The sequence below is a fragment of the Mya arenaria genome, chromosome 13 (assembly GCF_026914265.1).
Source record: "Mya arenaria isolate MELC-2E11 chromosome 13, ASM2691426v1".
NCBI classification, from domain to species: domain Eukaryota; kingdom Metazoa; phylum Mollusca; class Bivalvia; order Myida; family Myidae; genus Mya; species Mya arenaria.
The window spans coordinates 25,594,396-25,620,832 of NC_069134.1; the positions used below are offsets into that span (position 1 = coordinate 25,594,396).

At 35.0% G+C, this 26,437-nt stretch overlaps 1 protein-coding gene across 1 annotated transcript; it reads left to right on the forward strand.

The window, feature by feature from the left end:
- The first annotated feature begins 594 nt into the window (after positions 1-594).
- LOC128214234 (dopamine beta-hydroxylase-like) lies at positions 595-24,499 on the forward strand. Its single transcript, XM_052920594.1, has 10 exons — positions 595-781; positions 3,098-3,290; positions 15,482-15,620; positions 16,268-16,381; positions 19,495-19,671; positions 21,011-21,046; positions 21,252-21,397; positions 21,934-22,177; positions 22,589-22,685; positions 23,261-24,499. The coding sequence occupies exons 1-10, from the start codon at positions 768-770 to the stop codon at positions 23,823-23,825; spliced, it is 1,725 nt and encodes a 574-aa protein (XP_052776554.1). The 5' UTR covers positions 595-767; the 3' UTR covers positions 23,826-24,499.
- The last annotated feature ends 1,938 nt before the right edge of the window (positions 24,500-26,437 follow it).

Genomic DNA, 26,437 nt, shown 5'->3' on the forward strand with positions numbered 1-26,437 from the left:
AAACCTATTATTACGATTGTTATTGACAAATTTTGCTAATGGTGTTGTACACTTATGTTTGGCAATTAATATAACCTAAATTATTATAAATAAGTATAAACAGATTAAAAAACAACAACAGATACCTAAAAATGCACACAACAACAAAAACAACATTAAAAACAACAGCAACAACAATATTAGCAACAACAATATTAAGAACTACAGTATTAACAATATTTTTTAATAGCAACAACAAAAAATAACGTTTGAAACGCATTGATTACTTAAAATGCGTTGAGTCACAATTTATATCTTCGAAAACTCTAGGATATAAATAAAATATAACCATGGTAACTAAAAGAATAACGTATGTGTGTCTTGGTTAACATTAAACTTAAAACGCCTCGTTAAAACAACAAAACAAACGCCTATAACCGAGCACTAAAAACAACAAAGTTATCAAGTGATCTTAGATATCTGACAAAATACAATCGATACATTTGTTTCGAAAGACTCTCTCTGAGAAACGTTCAGATCAAACCTGAATCACGTGATCTGTGAGAGTTCCAGGCATCACGTGATCTGTGAGAGTTCCAGGCATTCTGAATGAACTGTTCTCAAGGAGACAAGAGCTCTTTAGAATATTCACTGCAGGGAGTAATTATATTTCGATAACACACGTCCAAACCTTCAAACTTAGGGAAAACGATATGTTCTAGAAATGATATCATGTTTAGATTTTCATAATAAGTGTTGTTAGTTTATAAGCATCCCGGAAAATAGCAATGGAGACTTTCAGGTTTGTAATTTCATTTTATTTTGTGTTCATTTATGGTTAGTCAAAATAAATTTAATATGTATACAAAAAACATAAGATTAGACAGATATAAAATTGTGAATACATACAGTAACGGTAATAATGAACATTTTGTCAGCGTTATTTTAGAAAGATACACAGTAAAGTATTTCAATTGCAGGCATCATTTATACTGAAGAGTCTTATTGAATCCTCAAATTATGCGCACCATTAGCTATGTTATTTTACTAATTGCATTTTTTTTGTGTGTGTTTTTTATACGATTACGTCGGCAGGTCAATTTTGCTTTCCTAGTGTTCAGCGAGAAATTCCTCGCGAATGTCTCTATATTGGCTAGATCGCATGCGCCAGTTTCTTAATACCTCACTTTATTAAACCAACAAACTACTAAATGGGCATTTGGCGGTTGGTTTCGTTACATAATGGATTTTCTTTGCGAATTAGTAACATGCTAAATAGAATAGTGATTGTCAGAACTCTGCTCAATAATTAAAAGTTAAGACGATCCCATTTAGGGAGACATAAAACTGAAGACTTAAACATATCCTGTCATTATATTCAGTGTCCTTTAAATAAAATGCAATAAAAAATAAAGGGGTCACAGCGAGGTCGATGCAAAACTTTGAAGTAAAACACATACAAACACAATGGCAAGTTTTCTTCATTGATGTCTACACATCTATCAGGGATACCCCAGATTCAGAAACTTTGCTTCTGTGGTAGACATATAAATCAACTGAATTATTTCCTATGTATTTGCACATTAAATGGTGTTTGTGCCCTCATCATCTCTAAATACAAACACTCCGAAATATGTGTTATTTGAATAGTACAATAGTGACCACAGGGACAGCATAAAAGCCTTGTATAACAAGTTGCAGGGCCAAAAGTCTAATATTTCGACATTCTCCATAAATAAACTTTTAATCACAAATGTCTCCAACTAGTCTCGAAGCAATAATCTTTGTCGTGCAATCTTCCCTAACTGCCTTCGGGTTTGGAGAGAATCAATAGCAATTGTCTGTTAGCTATCTCTGGTTATCAAATTGCAGGCCCATGATTTTAAGGCACACGAGGGAAGACTATTAAATTTCCTAAGGTCCGATTCTTTGTATTTTGGAATTTTTCATTGTTCACATTAAACTTCCACACAAACTGTGAATATTACAGTGAACAGATTGTGTTTTAATTTAAAAACTAAATTGCAGTTATTTACATATAATATAGTTAATTTTATGAAAAAGTGCCAGATTCAGAAGAATATGCACATACAAAGTTATTAAGGATTGTAATTTATTAGCCGGCGCTGGGCTTTATATTTCTTTTCAGAACAACGTGAACGACCCCAAAACATGAGCCCTAAATAAATGGTTGTGATATATAGTTTTTATAAACCAAGATTATATTCAATTCTGTTTCAGTGTTATTATGTTCGTTTGTTCACGTGTAAGTTGGAGGTCATTTTGGCGATCTACAGAAAATTGAGCGAGCGTAGCGAAGACGCAGGCCGAGAAAACTCGCACCATTTTCTGTAAATCACTAAAATGAACTCTAACTTATTTGGTGTTCGTACTAAGTTAACCCACAAGCTCCGCCCTTTGTGTAGTTACTTCGTTTAAAGCTCGAAAATTAAACGCCCAAGCGTTTGTTTCATTAGACGAATGTAAGGCAATTGTAAATTGTTGCGAATTTGTGAATATGTTATCAAAGTAGAAGGAATTGATTGATGTTCGTACAAATATGGCAAAGCACCGAAACATGAACGTTTATGATACTTTTCGTTTAAAAATTAAACAAATTGTTGAGATTAAGATCGTTTGAATTAACTAGGTGTGTTTGCATACTACAGAGTTTTACTGGGATGACCTCGTTAAGTTTTTTTATTCATAATGGTCAGCGCTTTGATACTGAATTTGTTTGATTGGTGGTATATAATAAAGAGCATTTTAAAGGAAGAAACGTAAATGATATTTGTATTTAAATAGTTTCACATACACATTTTATAGGCACGAGATAGATGTCAATTCGACAACCTGAACTGTCAATCAAAGTTACCTTGCGCATGCACAGAGGGCAGAGCGATCTATTAAAAATAGATGACTACCAAATCATGTAGATTGACAAAATATTCTGTACGAACATAGATGATTATGTTCACCGTCAAATACGCTCTACATGAAATGGAGCTGCGATCAATGTTGTAATTTCTGAATTGTCATTGGTCCACAAATATGTGCGAATACCAAATGTAAATGCAGACCATATGGAATATGATCATGGCAGATACAATCGTTTCAGATATACCAAGGTGGTCCTTACCATACTTCCACTCGTATGCGCCTATCCGAGATTCCAGAATGCCATACCAAACGGCGATAATGTGCCCCACCCATGTAACGCGAGTACCACGTGGGAGGGGGTAGGACACACCAATCCAGCGGGTGGGGGCAAGAGGAATAAATTTGGATTGGACTTCAAAGCGGCGGGAATGGTATGTAGAAATTGTAGTTTAAAGATTTGGAGCATGTATTTGACAATGCAGACCATTTTCCACAGTGCTTCCAAAATACAAACTAATTATTATTTCCCTTAATTAGTGTTTGCAAGACTGGCCAATTATATATTCAACTCAAACCGAGTATGGGGTGGATGCTGAAATAATGATAAAAAATAGAATTCCTATTTCTCGTGCGTGCAGGCAATTTGACCACTCGGGCGCGAGTCTGCAAATCTATGAAGCGCGTTCAAGTTAAACATACACACAACAAGAGAAACTGTGACAAGAATTCGATGTTCATTAGGTATAGGAGTTTAGTCGAATAGAGTTTTACACAACACTTAAGATTCAAGTGTTTTATCATTTTGGTAAAATATACCATTCTTCTTCTTTTCCTTGCCAGGGTTATGAAGAAATCGTTCAACATAGTATAATAATAATAACAATAATAATAATGATAATAATGATAATAATAATATAATAATAATAATAATAATAATAATAATAATAATAATAATAATAATAATAATAATTGTGATTTAGAAGATAACACATTAAGGAACATCAGTATCTTGTTCACAATGTGGTCTTTAATTATGAAAAAATATGGATTATACAACGCACTTGAATTGAAAAACGAATCAACACTCATTTACGTGCATTCATGACGAAAACCATTCAACACAAGTTTTCATTTTGCAACATACATTTATAATAAAAATGAACAAAGATCATACACGGGAAAAGTATCTAGATACTTTCATTTACCGCTATCATAATTTACTGGTCCCACATAAGGTATTTTTATACATAGCTACAAAGCATTTAATGAGGTAAGTAAGTAAGTAAGTAAGTAAGCTAGGGAATGAATCAACGTTCATCCCTTTTTAACAATCAAGCTTTTAATAAAAAACTGAAAAATATGTAACCTTTGCCTGATGGTTATCAAAATTTGCGTCAGAATATATTTTAGCATTTTTACTTCGCAGATAATTTGCACCTTGCAAACCCTTTTGCAAAATTGATTGATGTTCAGTTTTATTGGCTTTCATTGTGGATAATGAATAGTCTGTTTTAAACATCACTGGCAGATCCAGAGGGAAAATGGGGCACATCTGGTGAGTGCTCCCCTTAAATGTCCGAAGTGAACATTTCATGACAATGTTTGAGAGAAATAATGCATATATTACTAAATGGTACATCATTTTAAACTAAAATTACAAAGATCTGTGTAGGAAGACGCCCCAAGCCCCTGTTGCCATATTTAGAGCCTTTCTGATAGTTCCCCTCTTACGTCAAATCCTGTTTATTCCCTGTAAATTCAGGTGTAATCAAAGGAATGCTGATATAGCATGAGCACGAATTGGCTGCACTTCAAAAGGTCGCTGCAAACATATATCAAGCACGCGGGAAACAAATTGTACAGGGCAAAATCGTTTAGTAAGCTTTCATTACAGCCATCTAACATGCTTTTGATGTTATTTGCAATGCTAAGCCTATATCGTTATGAAACAAAATTAATGCATACTGAAAGGAGGCTTTAAAGGGACTGTACACCAGATTGGCACCAAAAGATTTCTGTAACGAATCTCAGGACAATTATTTAATAAAATGCTTTACTCTTTGATATCATAATTGTAAAAAATACCAGAATGTAAAAAAAAAATCGATTCGGAGACCGGGTTCGAACCGGTGTCGCCAGTGTTGTATCCAGTGTTCTACGAAGGCTTAGCCTAAACGGGTCTACTATGTAGACATACCTAGTTATCTTTTTTATTGGAAAAATACGAAAAAACTGCGAAAAACAAATCAATTGTAAACTATGTGGTACTTCAGTTAGTAAGTTTCAATGCATTGTACACATCGATACCAAGTTTATGTCAGTTTTCGACATTTTTCTTTTTTTCTTCGCTATTTCATCATACGGAGTACAGCCCCTTTAAACATAGACTGACACATTCAACGATGGTCCTGTTTTAAGACAACATACACAACAAACACTAAATCTCGCAAGACAATAGATAACATTGAGATACTTGCCGGACAACAGACACAAGAGAAATACTCAGCCTTGCAAGACAATAGAATCAATAGGGACACTAAAACGTGTGAGACAGGAGACGCAACAAATTCATTGCCGCATTGAACACACACAATAGAGACACTAAACCTCGCAGGACAAAAATACAATAGAGACATTCAACCTCACAATTGACATGATTAATATTCACAATTTACTATATGTACCTAAACATAGAACAATTGAAATGAGAGTTAAATGTGCAGTTTCTGTAACCCTGACTTGATAACTGAACAATAACTCAACCAGACATTGATAAATCTATCAATAAAATGTTCATTGAGACATGACTGATATTGAACGAAACACTACGTTTATAATATCTTAAGCGTCATTTTAATACTACTATGACAGCATTATCTTAGAAGGTTGAAGTCGTATTACGTCTTGCATGCGTGTGTTTTTTCATGTTTGTCTCCCCGTTCAGGAGCGGTTCAAAGATAGAATAAAGGGGCAGTCCATCTTGGAATTTTTAACCCCCCCACACCCATCCCATTTCTTTCACAGACTTTGATTCAGGAGATACCATTAAGACCCTTTTAGCCGATAAGGTGCGTTTTGGTGTGTTGTAGCCATGTCTACGTTTATGATACTGACATTAAAAGTGCACTTGAATGTAAGTTTAGAGGGTGGGCAACCCGCTTCTGTCGTTTCTCTGAGAGTGTTTTTCATATATGCGCCATAAATCAATGTCCATGGGACTCGGTATGTTCTTTTGTTGCTTCAATTACATTATATTGCAAATAGATCTATTATATACTTAATCGCGTCCTTCTGTCTTAATGGTAGATGTAATGAGACGTGCTAAAGCAAACAGTTCAATTAATACAAGACTGCCAGCGCGAGGCAAATTTAAGTGAAATTGTTACCCCAAAAATAAGAGAAGTGGCTCGACGAAAGAAAAAAACCCTTAAAATAGATGGATTTTTATTGCAATAACAAAGCGTCAGCAAGAGCTCACATAGCTTAAGTGTGTTTATATTAAATTACAAGTACATAATTATTTCTGTCACTTATAATACGAGATACAGTCGATCTAATATAACTGCACGCGAAACATGGCCTCGAAGTTTCATTGCAATCAAAGCATGCACAAATTGCGAAATAGTTATCAAAATTGCGTCAATAAATATCTCCCCGCCTTCAAAGTTTGAGATAATTTACAAATGCAGTATTAACTTACAACGGTTTCGAAATGTTTAGTTTCCTTCTGATAGTTATGCACGTGCTATCATAGAATGTTTGCATAGCTGGTGCAGATTCTGGCAATTAACAACCGATTATTTTTGAAGGTCGGAGCAGAATGTAACATGCTAGTTTACAAAAATGCGTACTGTAATGCTGTAACCGTTTACATAAAATATTATGGCGTGAACTTTGGGAACCACCTTTGATATATTGATTGAGTCAATGGACAATACACTACGTAAAAATTAATACACCAATTATACATCAGTTATAGCCTACTGGGTAATATAAATACAAACAAATTATACGGTTTATTATATAGCTAATAATATATATTCACGCAATACATATCGCAAACTTCGGTAGCCATTATTTCACTCCAGTTAAATATTGCCGTATTCGACTCTACTGACGTCATATATCATTACAAGAATATTGCACGATGTTAAAATGTCATAATCAAAATAGTGGGTCAATAAAATTACATAATTATGAAATAATGTGTCTTTTAAGTGATTTAAACAAGTAATACAAACAAGAAAAGGGCTATTACTACTACGATTTGACTGTCGTGGGGTTAATCGAGTCGTATTCTACAGAAATGAGTTGCAAAAATAATACTTCATAAACCGATGCGAACAAAATTGGCAGACCTATTCCAAGAATTAAAATAGCTGAGTTTTTCAGACCGATGCAAATGCCACTGTGCTGTTCTGGTATATAAAATTATGAATAACATACCCCATCATATTTGGCAGATATTGTAACGTCCTCTGACAATAAAACATACCAGTTAAGATCAGTATCAAACAAGGATCTTGTCTTACAGACAACACCTCATAGTAAATACATGGAGACATCATTCACAAATTATAGCAAAAATATATTGAATGACATTCCTTTACATATACGTAACTTGAAAACCGTTAAAACGTCCAAAGGAAATTATAAGCTTCATTTATTGTGTGAATGATAAGTTATTTTACATGTTCTTTAACATGTGTATATATTTAATTTATAGTCATGTCTGTCAGTGAATGTTTAAATTTGAATGCATTTATTAACAGAATGTTAAATAATTTTATAAATAAATGTATCTTTTTAGTTTAAACATTGACAGGTGACCTATGTTCAAGAATAATGCTCTTTCTTATGTGTTTTTACTTTGAAGGCCATACTGAAAATGTGAAATGTTTAACCTTCGGTAAATAAAGCTTTTATTATTATTATTATTATTATTATTATTATTATTATTATTATTATTATTATTATTATTATTATTATTATTATTAAGCCAGCAGTATCAAAATACTAATAACCACATTGTAAACTACGGGAACGTACTGAAGCAGAGTTTTAAACTCAAAAATTTAAAAGTTTTACTTGATAATGAATTGTCAGAAGAAAAACACAATCATAATTGTAAGCTTAGTAATAGACATGATACATGTTCAATAAGAAATGAATAAGATTAACTGAAACTATGCTCAGCGGATACGACGCTGGCGACACGGGTTCGAACACGGTCTCCGACACAATTTTTTTTTACATTTTGGTACTTTTTTTTTACAATTATGATATCAAAGCGTAACACATTCTATTAGATAATTGTCCTGAAATTCGTTAGAGAAAAAACTTTTTTGGTGCCAATCTGGTGTACATTCCCTTTAAATACAGTGTTTAATGATTTCAATTTCTGTATAAAACATGTACTTCATACTTAAACCACTCAGGCCACATTTAAAAAAAACACACGTTTGTTTGCGGTTACCATACCAACAAATTCAGAGGGGTATGAACATTTTGTCTTAAAACGCCTCTCTGTAGAAAACAGACGGAAACATTTTGAAACCGTAGAAGACCAAATTGTTTTTTTTTAGTCGGGACGATTTTACCGAACGAACAAACCACAAACAACCTTTTAAGGATGACATACGGATGTAATTGAGAGCAATACCGTTCAATGAACATGTCAGTAAATAGAGGCTTACAACAAAACACTACTTGCTGTTGATGTATAATATGTTTGTATGGACATTATCTAAGCATTCGACATGTGCGAGATAAAAATGATAGAGGAGTTCGGCGCGACGCGTGATGTGCATGTGAGTTCGGTACGATGTGTGGTGTGCATGTTTAGCGCGCGTTATCGTTTAACCTTTGTTCATTGGGGTTTTCACATGTTTTAAAGATCCAACATTCAAATAAGCGTTAGAGAACTATTGGTTGATTCAGTAAAACCTATTGCAATCATAAATTGAAAGAAGCATTTTTTCATCCCATACTTGTTATTAGATAAACTGTATAAAAGGATACAGTTCTAATTTTAGATTTATGACGTCACACCTGATACGACATCTTTGATTTTTTTCCTATACGTAAGTCGCCTATTTTTAAACGGGCTATTATTCCTGAAGCAATGTAATAACAACTATATTACACCGCAAAATAGTCTTCATGATGATCCGTAAAGTTCATCCCAAATATATTTATGTTGAAGAAGTAATGTTAAGTAATATTAATCACTCTCGTCCGCACGATTTTGCGCGGGAGTGTGGTCTTGTGTTGTGGGTGAAACCGGAGTTCTCGGAGAACCCCCACTTGTCCGATTGGTGACAACAAACCAAACTTACATGCGCTCAGGCCGGCAATCGAACCCAGTTCGCCTAGGTGAGAAGAGTATGCATTAACCACTGCGATAACCGGACAACCCCAGTGGTTACAATGTTGATGGGCATTCATACATATAGGTCAAATAGTGAATATTTACATACGGTGTGTGTCTATTCCTGATAAATCATCAATTAAAACAACGGACCCCGAAGCCATAATAAACACCTGTGATTTGTTTAGCTTTGCCCAGCAATTTTTTTAATATTAGCTTGGCAATGATGAAAGATTTAGTATTAAAAGCTAAATTATGTGGGAAATATGAATACAGTCACGTAGACCCATATCAAACTTATTGGGACTGGAATGTGCGCAACAAGCCAGTTTCATTAACAATCTAGTAAGAGAAACACTCGTTTTCTCGTATGAAATCCTATAATTCGATTAGATAGGAACAATAAGGTTCCAATCAGGTGGCCGAAAAGTCTGCTGAATTTATTGTTTAATTACAGCATGCTTTTGTTTCGATGAAAAGGCCAATTAGGTAGCAAAACATTCACTTTCCATAGACTTCATATGCCTGCATGCGGGGGTTACCCAAAAGGTTATTGCGTATTGTCTGTAGTTCTGCACAGTTACGCTTGTGTTATGTGCCTTTAAGAACAAAATGTTTTTTGAAACTAAAATATTAGCTCAAATACAGTGTTTATGTTGGAGATTGTTATTTCTGCTTTTCGTCGAGATATTAACTTCCATATCGGAACGATATCAAGAAGGCGGAGATTTACCGTGTTATAAATAGCGTCCTGATTGATATAAACGATGTTCAATTAACCGAACGCTAGTTATTGAACGTTGACCTTGACAACATGGTACACTTCCGTTTGTCGCCCACAACCCTCGTCATTGAAAGTATAAAACTAAAATTCGTGTAGTGGATGCTGTTACTATTACATGGAAACTACAGGGACAAGCCAGGGACAAGCCAACATTTAAGTTTTTATTGCAAAACATTCTATCACAGCTATTTACAGTAAATGTCAAGCGACCATGTCTGTTATTTATCAGGCGTTTGTGGCGTTGAGCGCCTTGAATCTCTCACTTCATACAGAACATGTTATAATAACAAAGTGAAGAGGTATATCATGCTATCACATTCCTTCTCTGTTAAACTGCTATCAAAGCATGCCACGAAATTCGAGTTTGCGTCCAGACAATTTCCCGGTGTTTCATTTAAGATAACCTGCACATGAAACATTTTCCTTTGAACAATGAAGTCTTTGCAGGTGTTATAAAAGTCGTAATTGATTACTTGAGCGTAATGGGGTAACTATCGTACTTGTAAACAGTCGATTAAAAAAGAAGCAACGTGTTGTCCTTAAAGAGCACGAAATGACCAGATGGGTGAATCATTTCATAATAACAAAAACTCATTGACATTATAACGATGTTTTAAAACGTCATGTTAACAAAAGAATACTGAGAAGTCCATACAGAAGGTTATGGTGAGGGGGCCTGGTTATCTCTTATGCTTTTTACAGAACCTTTAAAAATAAATAAAGTGTTCAGGTATATCCCGAGATAATATGTTTTTACTGCTAATCTGCAATCGAAGCATGCTATAGAACCAGAGTGTGCGTCTATAACGAGTGACACTTTAAAATAAAGCTTTTCACTTCAGTAAAAAGAGGTTTACATCGTGTTTTGACAATATAATGCGTATTTGTATACAATGTATCTATACAAAGCTTAATTGTAATGTCCTCTTTCCTATCGGTTTATCGGCTTCATACAGGGGCGTTTTGTGTGTGCCAAAAAGGAGCTTCGTTATAGTTAATCACGCTGACCGCATCATAGCCAACTCCAAGTTTTATTGAGATGCTCAGGTATCGAAATAAAACACGTACATTATAAACGTTTGTCATGAACATTGCTACGAATACTGTTAATCACAAATGTGCCCTTGAAATTATTTGAAAGTCAACAACGATCACGTTAACAACGTTGTTTACTTTAACAAAGTTCTGCATAATCTGCCTGGTAAACAGTTTAGATACCTTTTGAAAGTTAAACAACGGTGAACGTAATAAAGTTGTTAACTTTTACTACGTTCTGAACCGGTGTCCCACATAAGTAGTTTACATTCCTCCTGGAACTTCAACAACGATGGCGTAACCAACGTTGTTAACTATGACAAAGTTCTTAACAATTGGAGTAATTAGTAGTTTTCATACCCCTTAGAATTTAAAGAAGGATGACGTTAACAACGTTGTTAACTTAAACTTAGTTATGAAAACCCGGCTTAATAAATAGTATTCCTCTTGGAGTTTAAGTTAATTGCAGCACATGAATTGGAATTAAGATGGGAGGTTTTATTGACCAGTTTTAAATCCATTTCCATACAACGCTATGATACAAAAAACAACAACAATGTATTATGCATGACCCTCCCTGCACTGTAGTCCACACTTAAGTCACTTTAAATTAATCATAATTATGGTGTTTAAGATACACCGTTTAACAGAAATGCAGTATGAATGTCCAGCGATGTTTGTAAGTTATTGCTGATTTTTTTTAAACAAAACGAGGGTCTTTATTTTATCATTAATGTGCATACCAAAATATATCTAATCGTCTGACGCGTGTTGGATAAAAATCATATCTGTTTTATTGACGTGTTAGAGTAACGTTTTTATCTCTCGACAACCTTTCAACCGGCAATTGTTCTAAATACACAATTGGCCACTTATATAACTGTATAACTATATAATCTCGTATCGCGTATGTATTGCTTCTCCAAATTATCATTTTTTTAGCCGAATGTGCTTTCATCTTTGCATCGAATACAAGGTGAAGTAATACCACGCAGGGTTAGGTGATACGAGCGTACCAAGCTAGATCAAGTTATACCAATCAAGGTCATGTAATAACACAGAAGGCAGGTTATACCCTGCAAGGTCAGGCTATATCACGCAGGGTTAGGTAATACGAGCGTTCCACGCAGGGTAAGATTATACCACGCAGGGTTAGGTTATACCATGCGGGGTTAGGTTATACCACGCAGGTTAAGGTTATACCACTCAGTGTTAGGTTATACCACGCAGGGTTAGGTTATACCACGCAGATTAGGTTATACCCTGCAAAGTCAAGTTAACAAGCGTACCACCTAGTAATACCACGTTTGGTCAAATCATGCCATTTTAGGTCAAGTTTTATACATCGCAACTTTAGGTTATCCAAAAATTGTCTGGTAAGTTTTGACTTACGCAAGGTCAGTGAATACCACACAAGGCTAGGTCATACCACGTTAGGTCAGATATATAATACCGCGCTAGGTCAGGTTAATACCAGAAAAGGTCAGGTTAATTGCGGTCTGGCAATTTATACCACGCAAGGTCAGGTTAACTGTTGTCTGGCAATCATATATGTCAATCAGCGTAGTGGCACTTGATTGGACACGTGGCTTGCTCATTTCTTAACTTTTGTTCACCAGACCATGTTCCATGGCGGGTTTTGTCAACAATCATTTTAAACCGAAACCCTACATTGCTTTTGGTTTCATTTACGGCTATCCTTAACAAGACCAAATTATTTGTTTGCGCTTTTAATTTAACAGTTAGTTCGGAGTTGACTTTTGTATTGATTGACATGGACTATTGGTTTTGTATCCCGCACTCCACCACAAGATGTCCTCGATATTTTGCTTTAAAGTTAGGCCTTGTCACATTTTATTTTTATCATCTGATAAGAGTCATGTTTTTACTTTCAAAATAGATTTATCTTCAAGATTAATAGACGATTACCAGCAGGAATGTGTTTTATAACCCCACTCACACGGATCAGAAACCACTTTTCAAGATGAGCAAAAGTGCAATTGACGATAACATAAACATAATCAACATGTAGTCGATAGATAATGTAGATCTGATGTGCATAACATATGCAGATTCTTAAAAGGGTTTATATAGTTCATTTTGTCTTAACGGTAACGTTGACACGTGCCCGCAACTTTGTTTGTTTGCTTTATAATACAGACACCCAGTTATGTCTGAATTCCAAATTTCATTGAGGAAACAAAGAGACAGGCTATGGGTTGAAATCCACTAATGTTAGTGTACATGTCCAGATGCTGACAGCTGTTCATGTAAAATCTTACCATTTTATTTCAAAAGTCGTTTTTAAACAGTAATAAACAGTTAGTTGACCGACCCTTGTTTCTCTGATCGTAATGTTGGTCCTATTTATGTTTTTGCTGCCTTTATTATACTGAAGTGTCTTTGAAATTGATGTCAACTTTTAAAACATAGTTATGGAATATTATGTTATATAATAGTGTTAATCTGATTGTTGTTGTTGTCCTTACATTTATGTTCTACGTGTTAAACAGATCTGTGATTTACCCGCAATTGACTCTTAATAAGTGAGTTATTTGCTCAAACAAAGACCAGAATGGATATCCATAGTGTTTTGTAGTCTTTGCGCAAACTTGTCTTACATTAAATAATTTTAAACTTATTTCATGCCCTGCAAACCAAGATAAAATGTTCGGAGCTCTGATCGGCGTAGCTGAGGAACAAACACAAAGATATCAAAACGCCATAATTGCGTAGACACCGAGTGGGCTTTACGTGCCCAAATGTTAAGTGGCCATTCGAAACATGCCAAGATACAATAACGTGTATAAACGTGTATAAGTTACAAGAAATTGCCCGTCGCTATCAATGGTGTAATACGTCTACTTGCATTAATCAAATTAACAGAATTGATAGACATACATATCAAAACTCGAATAGACGGAATTTCATTCTCATAATATATAGGCAATATTCTGACATAACATAACATGTTTGGATATTTAAACCACAGTGTAATTAATCATTTTACAGATTTGATAGACATATATATCAACACTCGTACTGGCTCTGCGTTCACAGAATATCAAAGGCAACATTGGCTTTCTCCAGACAACACAATTACCAGTAATAACAAAGATGCATTGTAAGTTAATGAGGGAATATTCTGGCAACAGGGTGATTATATGACAGTGTATATTTATACAGGATATCGCAAATAATCTTTGGTGGTCTCAAGTCGTCAGTTTAACTGTTTGATATATATTGAGAAACTTTTTGAGTATGAGAACCATATGACACAGACCGGAAACATAGAGATTATATAAAACTTGTATAACTGTACTAAAGACAGATTTGATTTTATATCCCCATAAATATTATTATATTTTTTAGTATTTCAAACGTATGTTTATTTATATTTCATGACAAGTGTGAAAGCCCGTTTTAAATTTGGTTATGAAAATACGAGTTTTAAAAAAATGAAATATTTTGTCTTATAACCATGCGAAGTATTGGTTGGGCCCATTGGGATGACTCCGACTCCTTATTCTATATTTACATGGAAAATCAAAGGTGTCCATAAGGGTTTTTATTATTAATAGCCTGGTAGAGTATTGAATTTAAACGAAATGAAATTAAAAAAAAACAATCCGACTTCACAATTGAAACGCCGGATAGTCTTTTTTCAACATTATATGGTTAGCGTTGTAATTTATATATAACTAGTATAGTATTTTTTTGGTTCAATATATTATATTATTAAATATAGATATACCAGACACACATAATTTACTTATTTGAATCAAATTTATAAATCAATTAAAATTATTGAATATCCTCTCTAAGTTTCGTAATTTAGTATGTTTAATTAACATACAAGCAGAACGAAAAGCAATAAAATAATCATCATCCCTATTTACTTGGACAAAATGGGTGGCCACCTTCATTAGATATAAAAATTGAAGTCAATTATTTCTCTAACTCCGTTTATTATGTAAACCTCGTTATATCAAGTTTACATTCAATTGGCATGTATTAACAGAAGCCTTATTATGAATGCGGAAGTACAAAATGTGCTGTTTTATATCATGTTGCCAGATGCTTAGATAATGGGTTATGTCAGAAAAATGCGAGGTCTTGGAAGCTGTATCTGTCAGAGATAACCTAAGCATGAATGAAAACATTTGGCAATAAAACATTTCATATATATCATGTATGTGACAATATACTGTAAGGATAATATAAATATGAATTTAATCTTCATTCTTCATGTTATTATTAGTCAATTTGTTTCGCATTTCGTTGACGTTATCGACTCAAGACGCATCGGAAAACATTTTCCTGGCACAGCCTTAACTATTTCAAATCTTTCGAATGCATGGATATCAAACGTTCCTTAAACAAGCGTTATTTTATAGATTTGGACAATCACAAATATTTCAATAATGTCACAGATATGGACAGAGGAGCTGTGTCGCAAAGATTCGGACTCGGACGGACGGACGAATGGCGAGGAGCTAGGAGACCCACACTGCACGTGGCGTTCCGGGGTCGGGCAAAAGGCCCCGACTGCCTTAGGCATTACTAATCCAGGTAAATGTTTTCTTTTAACTCATATCTCTTAGATTTCCATTTTCATTCCTGAACATAACTGCACTGTGTTAAATTATTTACTCAGGGGTGACTTTTGTTATTGTTCATAGATAGAAAAACGGCAATTGGTACTCGCCATAGTTACCACTGTCCGTGTATATGCGGTTGCTATTGTAACTGTTCATGGATACATGTAGATGAATTATAACTGGTACTCGCTATACGCGATTTTGGTTAAAATTTGGGCTTCTTGGCGTGTCCTTCCAATTGCATTGTTTTTCTGTCATTGCGGTTAATCAATTGCTTAGTTCGTCAATGGCATATTGCAGAAACGTTTCGATGTTGGTTTTTTCAAATATAAAACTATATTAAAATATAAATGTGATAACCATTAGATAAGCAATGTTATTGTAGTTGCCTTTTGTTGATCACAAATATAAAATAATGATAGGACTCTCTTATTTCGCCGTGTATACAAGTTCGGTGTTAGAGGCGGTATCTTATTCGTCGCGTACTTTCGTTGTTGTGGTGGAATTTCACGTATATTCTATTGTATACTTTTACATTGTTTTTAAACAATTAGTGTTATATGTTTATTGCGGTGAATACCGTATATTTACTTGATCTGCAATTGATTTTGATTGAAGGTATCTGTGAGCCACTCGACTCTCCTAAATGTGTTGCATATAACAAAGCCTTCACTGGAAACTCACTTGACTGTGAACAGACATACGAACGATGCCCAGCTCTTGATCATAAAGGTATGGATTAAGACCGATTTTAGTGACCCTTTTGCAAATTGGAAACACGTACCTACATTGTTATGTTGTTCCCTCGTGTTTCTCTTGCATCCCATACCTCCAACAATGCGAAAGGACACACAGAAAGAAACACATAATTTGCCTTGATTATTGTTAATGCAGATATCGGCCAGCATTTAATGATATTATAGTCACCCTGTCCTTTAAAATGATAAATGATAAATGTTGACGTTTGTGTTGAATAAATAGTTAAGACGCCAATTTTTATTTCAATAATGCGTTCAGGTTGGATAGCGCGACGCCATTTATCCAATAATATTCTAGGTTACAAATGTTTTTTTAATCGTAAAGACTAATTACTTAAAATGTAAAAATTAGTATTGATCGCCATTTTTTCTTGCGTTAATGATGCATGAAGGTTGTAGGGCAAGCGTTCATACAACATACACACTAGAAAACAGGCGATCAATCCTTAAATACAATGAACACTACAGGGATAAGCCCGGCAGAAATATAAACACTAGAAAACAGGCGATCAATCCTTAAATACAATGAACGCTACAGGGATAAGCCCAGCAGAAATAAAAACACTAGAAAACAGGCGATCAATCTTTAAATACAATGAACACTACAGGGATAAGCTCTGCAGATATATAAACACTAGAAAACAGGCGATCAATCCTTAAATACAATGAACACTACAGGGATAAGCCCTGCAGATATATAAAACACTAGAAAACAGGCGATCAATCCTTAAATACAATGAACACTACAGGGATAAGCCCAGCAGAAATAAAAACACTAGAAAACAGGCGATCAATCCTTAAATACAATGAACACTACAGGGATAAGCCCAGCAGAAATAAAAACACTAGAAAACAGGCGATCAATCCTTAAATACAATGAACACTACAGGGATAAGCCCGGCAGATATATAAACACTAGAAAACAGGCGATCAATCCTTAAATACAATGAACGCTACAGGGATAAGCCCTGCAGATATATAAACACTAGAAAACAGGCGATCAATCCTTAAATACAATGAACACTACAGGGATAAGCCCGGCAGATATATAAACACTAGAAAACAGGCGATCAATCCTTAAATACAATGAACGCTACAGGGATAAGCCCGGCAGATATATAAACACTAGAAAACAGGCGATCAATCCTTAAATACAATGAACGCTACAGGGATAAGCCCGGCAGATATATAAACACTAGAAAACAGGCGATCAATCCTTAAATACAATGAACACTACAGGGATAAGCCCGGCAGATATATAAACACTAGAAAACAGGCGATCAATCCTTAAATACAATGAACACTACAGGGATAAGCCCGGCAGATATATAAACACTAGAAAACAGGCGATCAATCCTTAAATACAATGAACACTACAGGGATAAGCCCGGCAGATATATAAACACTAGAAAACAGGCGATCAATCCTTAAATACAATGAACGCTACAGGGATAAGCCCTGCAGATATATAAACACTAGAAAACAGGCGATCAATCCTTAAATACAATGAACGCTACAGGGATAAGCCCGGCAGATATATAAACACTAGAAAACAGGCGATCAATCCTTAAATACAATGAACTCTACAGGGATAAGCCCGGCAAAAATTTAAACACTAGAAAACAGGCGATCAATCCTTAAATACAATGAACGCTACAGGGATAAGCCCGGCAGATATATAAACACTAGAAAACAGGCGATCAATCCTTAAATACAATGAACTCTACAGGGATAAGCCCGGCAAAAATTTAAACACTAGAAAACAGGCGATCAATCCTTAAATACAATGAACACTACAGGGATAAGCCCGGCAGATATATAAACACTAGAAAACAGGCGATCAATCCTTAAATACAATGAACTCTACAGGGATAAGCCCGGCAAAAATTTAAACACTAGAAAACAGGCGATCAATCCTTAAATACAATGAACACTTCAGGGATAAGCCCAGCAGAAATAAAAACACTAGAAAAAAGGCGATCAATCCTTAAATACAATGAACACTTCAGGGGTAAGCCCAGCAGAAATATAAACAATGAACACTACAGGGATAAGCCCAGCAGAAATATAAACAATGAACACAACAGGGATAAGCCCAGCAGAAATATAAACAATGAACCCTACAGGGATAAGCCCAGCAGAAATATAAACAATGAAGACTACAGGATAAGCCCAGCAGAAATATAAACAATGAACACTCCAGGATAAGCCCAGCAGAAATATGAATAATGAACACTCCAGGATAAGCCCAGCAGAAATATAAACAATGAACACTCCAGGATAAGCCCAGCAGAAATATAAACAATGAACACTCCAGGATAAGCCCAGCAGAAATATAAACAATGAACACTCCAGGATAAGCCCAGCAGAAATAAAAACAATGAACACTCCAGGATAAGCCCAGCAGAAATATAAACAATGAACACTACAGGATAAGCCCAGCAGAAATATAAACCATGTACAGAGGCACAATGTCAGGGCATAACGACCCTGAGCGAGAACCACAAACGTTCAAACCCATAAACAGACATCATACATTTCAAAATAGCTTCATCATTAAGTAATTGAATTATCCCATTGAAACGGCCATTTTGCTAAATGGGATAGGAAATTGGGGGTACGTGTTTTAATTTCTTTGAAACACGTAGTGTTTAGGGTTATAAATTTATTTGAATCTGTGAAAACTTTCAGAATCATGAAACGCTTAAAATCAAGCAAGAAAATCAAATATCTTTAATTGGCTTAAGCTTCAAGCACATTATTCAGCCAAACGAGCTAAGAGCATTGATGTAAACATTTTTTCCGTAAAGATAAGCAGTCGTTTGCGCATATAAATTACAATTAGGATACTTTATGTCAATGAAAAACGATGCTATTTCCTACTTATATAACGCTTCATAAGTGTCAGAGAGATGCTCTAAGATAACCCGATTAAATATATAATCAAATACATATGTGGCTTATCAGATGAAGAATTTATGACAATATGACATATTTTATCATTATCGTAATATGATTATAATTCGAAATGAATGAATGCGTTCTTATTTCATAAAGATAAGTTACATTATCATATTTCATTTTCAGATATTCAGAAGATGGATATCAACTTCCCCATGACGAGCGTTCCTACGGAAGAAACGACGTACCATTGCATGCTGGTAGATTTTCCGGCAGGGGACCATCATTTAGTTGCCACTACCCCGTCTGTTGACAACGTCGATATAGTTCATCATATGATTCTGTGGGGATGTACATTCCCAGGTAAGTCTTGTTTGGATACATCAAAGTTGCCTCCCCTAGTTGCCACTTCCCCGTCTGTTGACAACGTCAATATAGTTCACCATATGATTCTGTGGGGATGTACATTCCCAGGTAAGTCTTGTTTGGATACATCAAAGTTGCCTTTCCTCGTTGCCACTACCAGTCTGTTGACAACGTCAATGTAGGCCATCACATGAATTTGTGAACAATTACTTTTCAATGTAGATCCAGTATGCTTCCGTTACACCAAATGTATAAAAAGACTATATAATTAATTATTGCTGTGTTCATATGCCCAATATTTGCCCAAGGGTAAATGTGCCCCGGTGGTCAAATACATCCGCGAGGGACAATCTACCTCTGGGGTATTTTAAAACGCATTTATATGGAAATTGAGAAAATTTATGATTTAAATTAAAAAGAAATATTGTATTTTTAAAAAAAACATCATATTACCAATTATGATAAAATATTAATTAGTGACAGACAAAGGGAAAATGATTAATCAAATCCGTGGTTATTTCCGTTTTATGCACATATTTGCACAGCCCCACCCCCGAGCATGATTGCATGATTTGCCATGAGCGTATCATCATTTAGTTGCTGCTACACCGTGTGCTATAGTTTCACATGTCTTATTGTTTAGGTTCATTTTTCAACAAATCAAATCGCTGATAAGAGCTCCGACTACCGAGTATTCATGAAACACAATACAACTGCTTAACGTCCATTAAGTAACGAACATAACAGGAAATTTTGCACTTAACTGGTTTTATTAAGACAGTTATTAAGAAACTCGTTTATGTATAGTAAAGAGTTATTCGATAAGCATTTTGCGCTGAACACTAAAAAAGTTAGCTGTAAATTTTGATCTGCGCCCGGTATGTCGACTAAATCGTTTAGAAGACCCAAAATCAACACAAACTATTACGTTGTGTTGAGGTTTTCGAACCAAGATAGGTCCACTGCTTGGTTAACATACAGCTGCCCAAACTAATTCATCAACATAGAAAATTATTTACCATGTTCGAGCTGCTTGCTTGGGGCCACCATTTAACGTCATTGAAAACAACCAAAAAATCTTCTCATGTAAATCTTCTATTGCGTATATATTGCTGCTCGTATAACAACTTAAATCATCTCGTCCTTCATGACACACAACATACACAGCAATGACATCTTTTATATGACTAGACATTCACATTACTCAATAACAAATCAAGAACTGAATATTTTAAACATATATTAATTCGAATGTCCTCTATTTACCTATGCACTTATTTTGCTTGTTTTTACCGTTTAGGGACTACGGTTCAAACTTATTTTCCTGTTGTTTCAGAGGACATGGACATGACGGAAATAAATAATAGAAAAGGTATTGTATGTCTGGAAACATTCTAAAGCGTCACATGTTTTATGTTATACTTTCAAAACAGTTAGTATTTGTTACATTTTTAACATTTTTCAAAGCCAATGGTCAGCGGTAAAGAAACATATATCTCTTAAGTTTACAAAAATCAAATTTCGCTAAAGACTGTTAAGTAACCATCTCGCTTCATAAATATATACATGTATTCCAGGCAGGGTGTATCGTTGTGAGATGACACCGGACCGTCACTGTCAGCAGCTACTTGGAACATGGACGTATGGCCACCGAGGAGACTGTTTTAAAGGTGACGCCGGCTTCAGGATTGGCAGAAAAGGCACAAGAATAGCAGCGCTTCAGGTAAATTTTGAATGGCTTCACTTATTAAGTAAGTGGTAGCATGCTTTTTAAAACATTTCAAAAATGTCAAACACCATGCTAATGTATTTGCTGGCAGATGATTTTGTTTTTATCTCATTATCGTTTTAAATGCAGCAGTTCCATAAATATACATTTATTCTTGTATCAAATTACAATGTCAGCTTTGTCAAATATTCAAAAAAGATACATATAAAGGGTCTTCAAAACGAGCTTAACTTAGAATTTCTCATTGCCAACGTGCTTTTTATAAATGTATGTGAGGAACGCGGGATTTTAGTGTGTTAAGACCTCATACCCAAGAAATCATGGTTTCGCGCCCTACCAAGGGCACGTTTTCTCTGCATATCAGAAATGACGCCAGGATTGTCTTATCAAAAACGAACTCGAGAGCGATTTGTGACAGCTAATAGTTTTGTTCACAACCGGAAAAATATGAACACAAGAGGAAATCAGGTAAAATCAATAGTATTCTTAGTTAGCTTTGATGCCATTAAAGTCCGTCTCTATTGTTGCAGATTCATTACAACAATCCAGAAGAACTTACAGGGGAAACCGACCAATCAGGAATGGCCATTTACTACACGACAAAGCTGCGCGCCCATGATGCTTCCATGTTTGTTGTAGGACAAGAATATCTCGATATCCCACCATATTCACGAGGAGTGACATTTGAACACACATGCCCTTCCCAATGTACTTCGGAAATGTTCAAAGAGCCCATTTATATAACAAGAGCAGCAAATCATATGCATTACTTAGGTAAGACTCACTAACTTAACCAGCAGTGCGTTCAGTAAGGCGAGCGTTTACAAAACGCTCGCAAACGCTTTGTTTTGTATCCCAGTGGCAACGCAGCGCATACACGTTAAGCGGGAAACCAGACAGCAAACGTTCGCCGCAAACATCTTTACTGAACGCGTTGCAGATCATAAATATATATTTGAAGACTTGTTGCATCTCGCTTCATGTATTGCTTTAAGTTGCAACCAAATCTAAATTAAATACAGACTTCTTTAAGTGCTTAAACTAAATGTATGCCTTAATGTCTTAAACTAATTAGACCTAATCTCGTTTTCAATTGGCGCTATATTTTAATTACTAAGTTACAACAAGGCAAAATATCATTAGATAAAAGTTGCTAAGTTTTTTTCGTGAATAATTTCTTTTCAGGTGTAGGTCAAAGTATTACAGTTTATCGCAATGGTTCAAAGGTATTCGATCTCTCCAACGATGATGACTACCATTACGACAGACCTACTTTTTACCAGTAAGCTCTAATACATCTAGTTAGACACTATAGAGGTAACGCACCTCGACGTGTATATGTTCGCTGATGATCGCAAATATCACGTTCCTTAATATGCTATCGTAAACGTAACTATGAAGTTGAGCGTTGTTCACATACATCGATGATGAAGCGCACAAAAATAGCCAATATGCACACGTAACCGTTACAGCCCAGAGGTAACACCTTTAATATTTTGAAACAAACTGCTGATTTTGAATGATATTCTGACCCGTTGCTTACAATTGTGCTTGAGTATTTATTATGTATTGGCCGTTGTGTCTTTAAATTAGTGAGCCAAGGAGCGAACGCCAATGCTCATATTTTGTTCTTTTCCAGAAGTGTTAACGATTTTGCATGACAGCGCACCACTAAGGCAGTTACAAAACCCTTGAATAAATTCCTTTGAAGTACATACGAGCTTATGCATAATGGCTGTTTAACTTGTCTTTTGTCTTAGAGTTACGATTTGAAATTAATCTTACGTATAAATCACTTTCTGGAGTAAAATTTAAAACATGTAAATTATATGTTGTTCATTCTGTTTTTCGTTTCAGTTACAATCCTCCCATCAAGGTCATGCCTGGCGATGAAATAGTTACCAAGTGCAATTACACTTCGAATAGAAACACTTCCGCGTCATACGGCGCAGGAACAAACGACGAAATGTGCTACGGTTTTATAACCTACTTCCCGGTGCAGAAATTTCAAAACACAATTTGTATTGCTTGGAAAGGGATTCAGAGATGCAAAAGAAAACTAGATAAGTTTAAAGGCATCTACAATGGCTGCAACTGGAGGCAGTTTCTGTCCAAATCAGGATTATTTCTTCGGGAACTTTTGTCAAATGAAACCTGTGGGAACTACTTACACGATGGCGTATGCACTGAAAAATGCATTGCTGAGTCACGTGATTTTCTAGCTAACCCTTGCCTTCAGGGAGATCTTGGAGAGTGGATGTTCTCACGAACACCAAGTGCCAAAAGTTTATTTCCAATCTTGCAGGAATGCTCTCGTTCGAATGGAATAAAATCACTTAATGAAGTTAATAAAATGAGCATTTTATTATCATTTGTGGTGCTTCAAATTATTATTTTGGTGAACATGCAGTGTGTCAAATAATAGATTTTTCCGGGTAGATGTTTTTTGCCGTTGTAATAAATTTATGAGTGTGTTGAAACAGCAAAACCTTGCAGTGTGTCAAATAATACATTTGTACCAGGGATATATGGTTATGCCAGTGTTACAATTAAGTATGTATACGAAATAAGTACCCATGCAAATGAAGAATAAGTTACAAATTAAAGAATTTGTGAGGATATTAATCATACAAACAAATCAAGAAATATGGTAGAAACTACTGAAATCACATTGCAATATATTTATGGACCTGAAATTTGTATAATTATGTTATAATGGTAAATTGCTACGTTATATTTTGTTAACAAATATAAATAACACAATAAGGCGAGTTTTTTTCGTAAATCCTAGTAGGCGGATAGAATCAGTTTGGTATGGCATGTACTTAGCTTTTTTTGTATTATTGTATGCATTGGATATTGAATATCCACCACTCAGTCTTGGTTTAGCTTTGAGCATATTATCATATGTATCCTTAATAAAACTCATGTTCCAAACTTCAAGAGACAACCAGATAAAAAACATAACTGTTTTATATCAGGAAGACGACCTTTATTAGTTGTTAGCTACTGATCGATTTCTTAACTAGCTGTATTGATATATCTATATATGTTGCAATTTATACTTTTACATGAAATACAAAGTGTTTAAACTGACATGTCTAATTGTGTTTTAAACTATCAGTATAACTGAGTGTTTTGATCTCTTTTTTACACTGGGATTACCATTAAAACATACATTTGAACATATTTTGTATTCAAATAGAACAATGGAAATTACAAGGATGAGCATGGCCTGAAATGTTACAAAGATCCTGCATTTCACATGGATCAATGCCAAACAATCACTAAGCGAGAGACATACAACAAGGTTTCAAATTCTTCCAAATTGGTTCACCTAACCAACGTTGTTAGTGAGATAAACTGTAAACAGAGCATTTCAAAACACGTTTATTAATTATTATTGATTAATATGCACAAATCCCATAATTGTGCGATGCTTTGCATATATCTACCTGGGCGAACAAGTGTATGCTGAGAGTTTGTATTCAGATTCTTTTTCTTATTAAAGACACCAGATATTTTGTTACTGTGTTATTGAGTATGTTAACTTTGATGCTTCTCGAGTGTATGAGAATTATTTTGTACGTTAAATCAATACACAATATTAAACAGAACTACACATTTGTGAGGGAATGCTAAACCCACCGAACGATCACATTTTTGATGAAAATCAAACTTTTTTCGTTTCAGGGAAAAATTAAATGCAAACTACAGCCATCATACAATGCATACTACATTTTGTGTAAGTGTCACATTAAAAAACTAATAATACAACTAAACCATAATACAAGAACTCGAACTAAAGTATGTTCATAAAATGCTACCGCACCATCCAATCGAGAGTATCGGTCTTGTAAGGATTTGTGCAGAAAGAATATTTACCATGTTAGGTCGCATCATTCTACTGAGAAAACTGAAGACGGTCACTTTCGTAAGTCCTGAGTAAGAGGATCGATCATGTAACCCCTAGATTGTTAAGTGCCTAACCATTAAACCACCAACTCGCCACATTTCATGTACCGTTCTCGAACAAAATATATGACACATACCGCCTTTCTTCGTTCATGGGTATTTTAGCACCCTTCCATTAAAAGACCAAAATCCCGCTTAAACAGTGTTACAGTATTAATCAGTATATTTAAAAAAGTATTTAATTGTGATATAACAAGACTATTGAACAAACAAGAACATATTAATAAATAAAGGAGGACAATACGAACATATTAATAAATAAAGGAGGACAATACACACACCTTTAATGATATAACAACATATCAAATAACATTCATCTGCTTCTTCTTTCAAATAATATGCAGGGCCCACTCTGGAGCATCGTCGCATATACAAACTATGTACAAGTTCGTTGTGACGCGTGCAGCGTGAAGGTAAAAGATGATCAAAGCAGGTAAAATCCTGTAGAAAGCTCATTAGTGTTGCTCCTATTCCATCCATAAAGGCACACAAGTCCTGGGCAGTTGCGATGTGCTCTGGCAGCTGGTTCTACAGGCTGGGAGGAAGGAGTGCGGTACACTTCCGAGAAGCTATAAACATTACGTCGAGTTCTATTAAGTTTTATGTCGACAAAAAGTCAAATCAGCGTTGAAAAATATAAGATCATGTCATGTGCTTAGACGACGTTCTTACAAGTCTTAATAATCGTCTGTTGTGTGCGTTTTGTCAGTCAAAATACATGTATTCAGAACTTGAACACATTCATTTTTATCGAAACCAAATATTAAACATCCCGCGGAAAGCTTTTTATTTTTTGCAGAAATGTACTATTTTGACTTGGTATATGAATATCGCAATTATATTTGAGAAAAAAAATCATGTAAAATCATCTGATGTAAGGTAACATTAACAGAGCAGTTAAACACGTTTAATATTGATTACGTGCATGGATCCTATGCAAACCATAGCCATCATACAATGCATAAATTATTGTATTGATGCATTGTGTGAAAATGTCACATTATTTTTGTTTAATAATAACTAAACAAACACTACGACATAATCAAAGAACGTATTCTG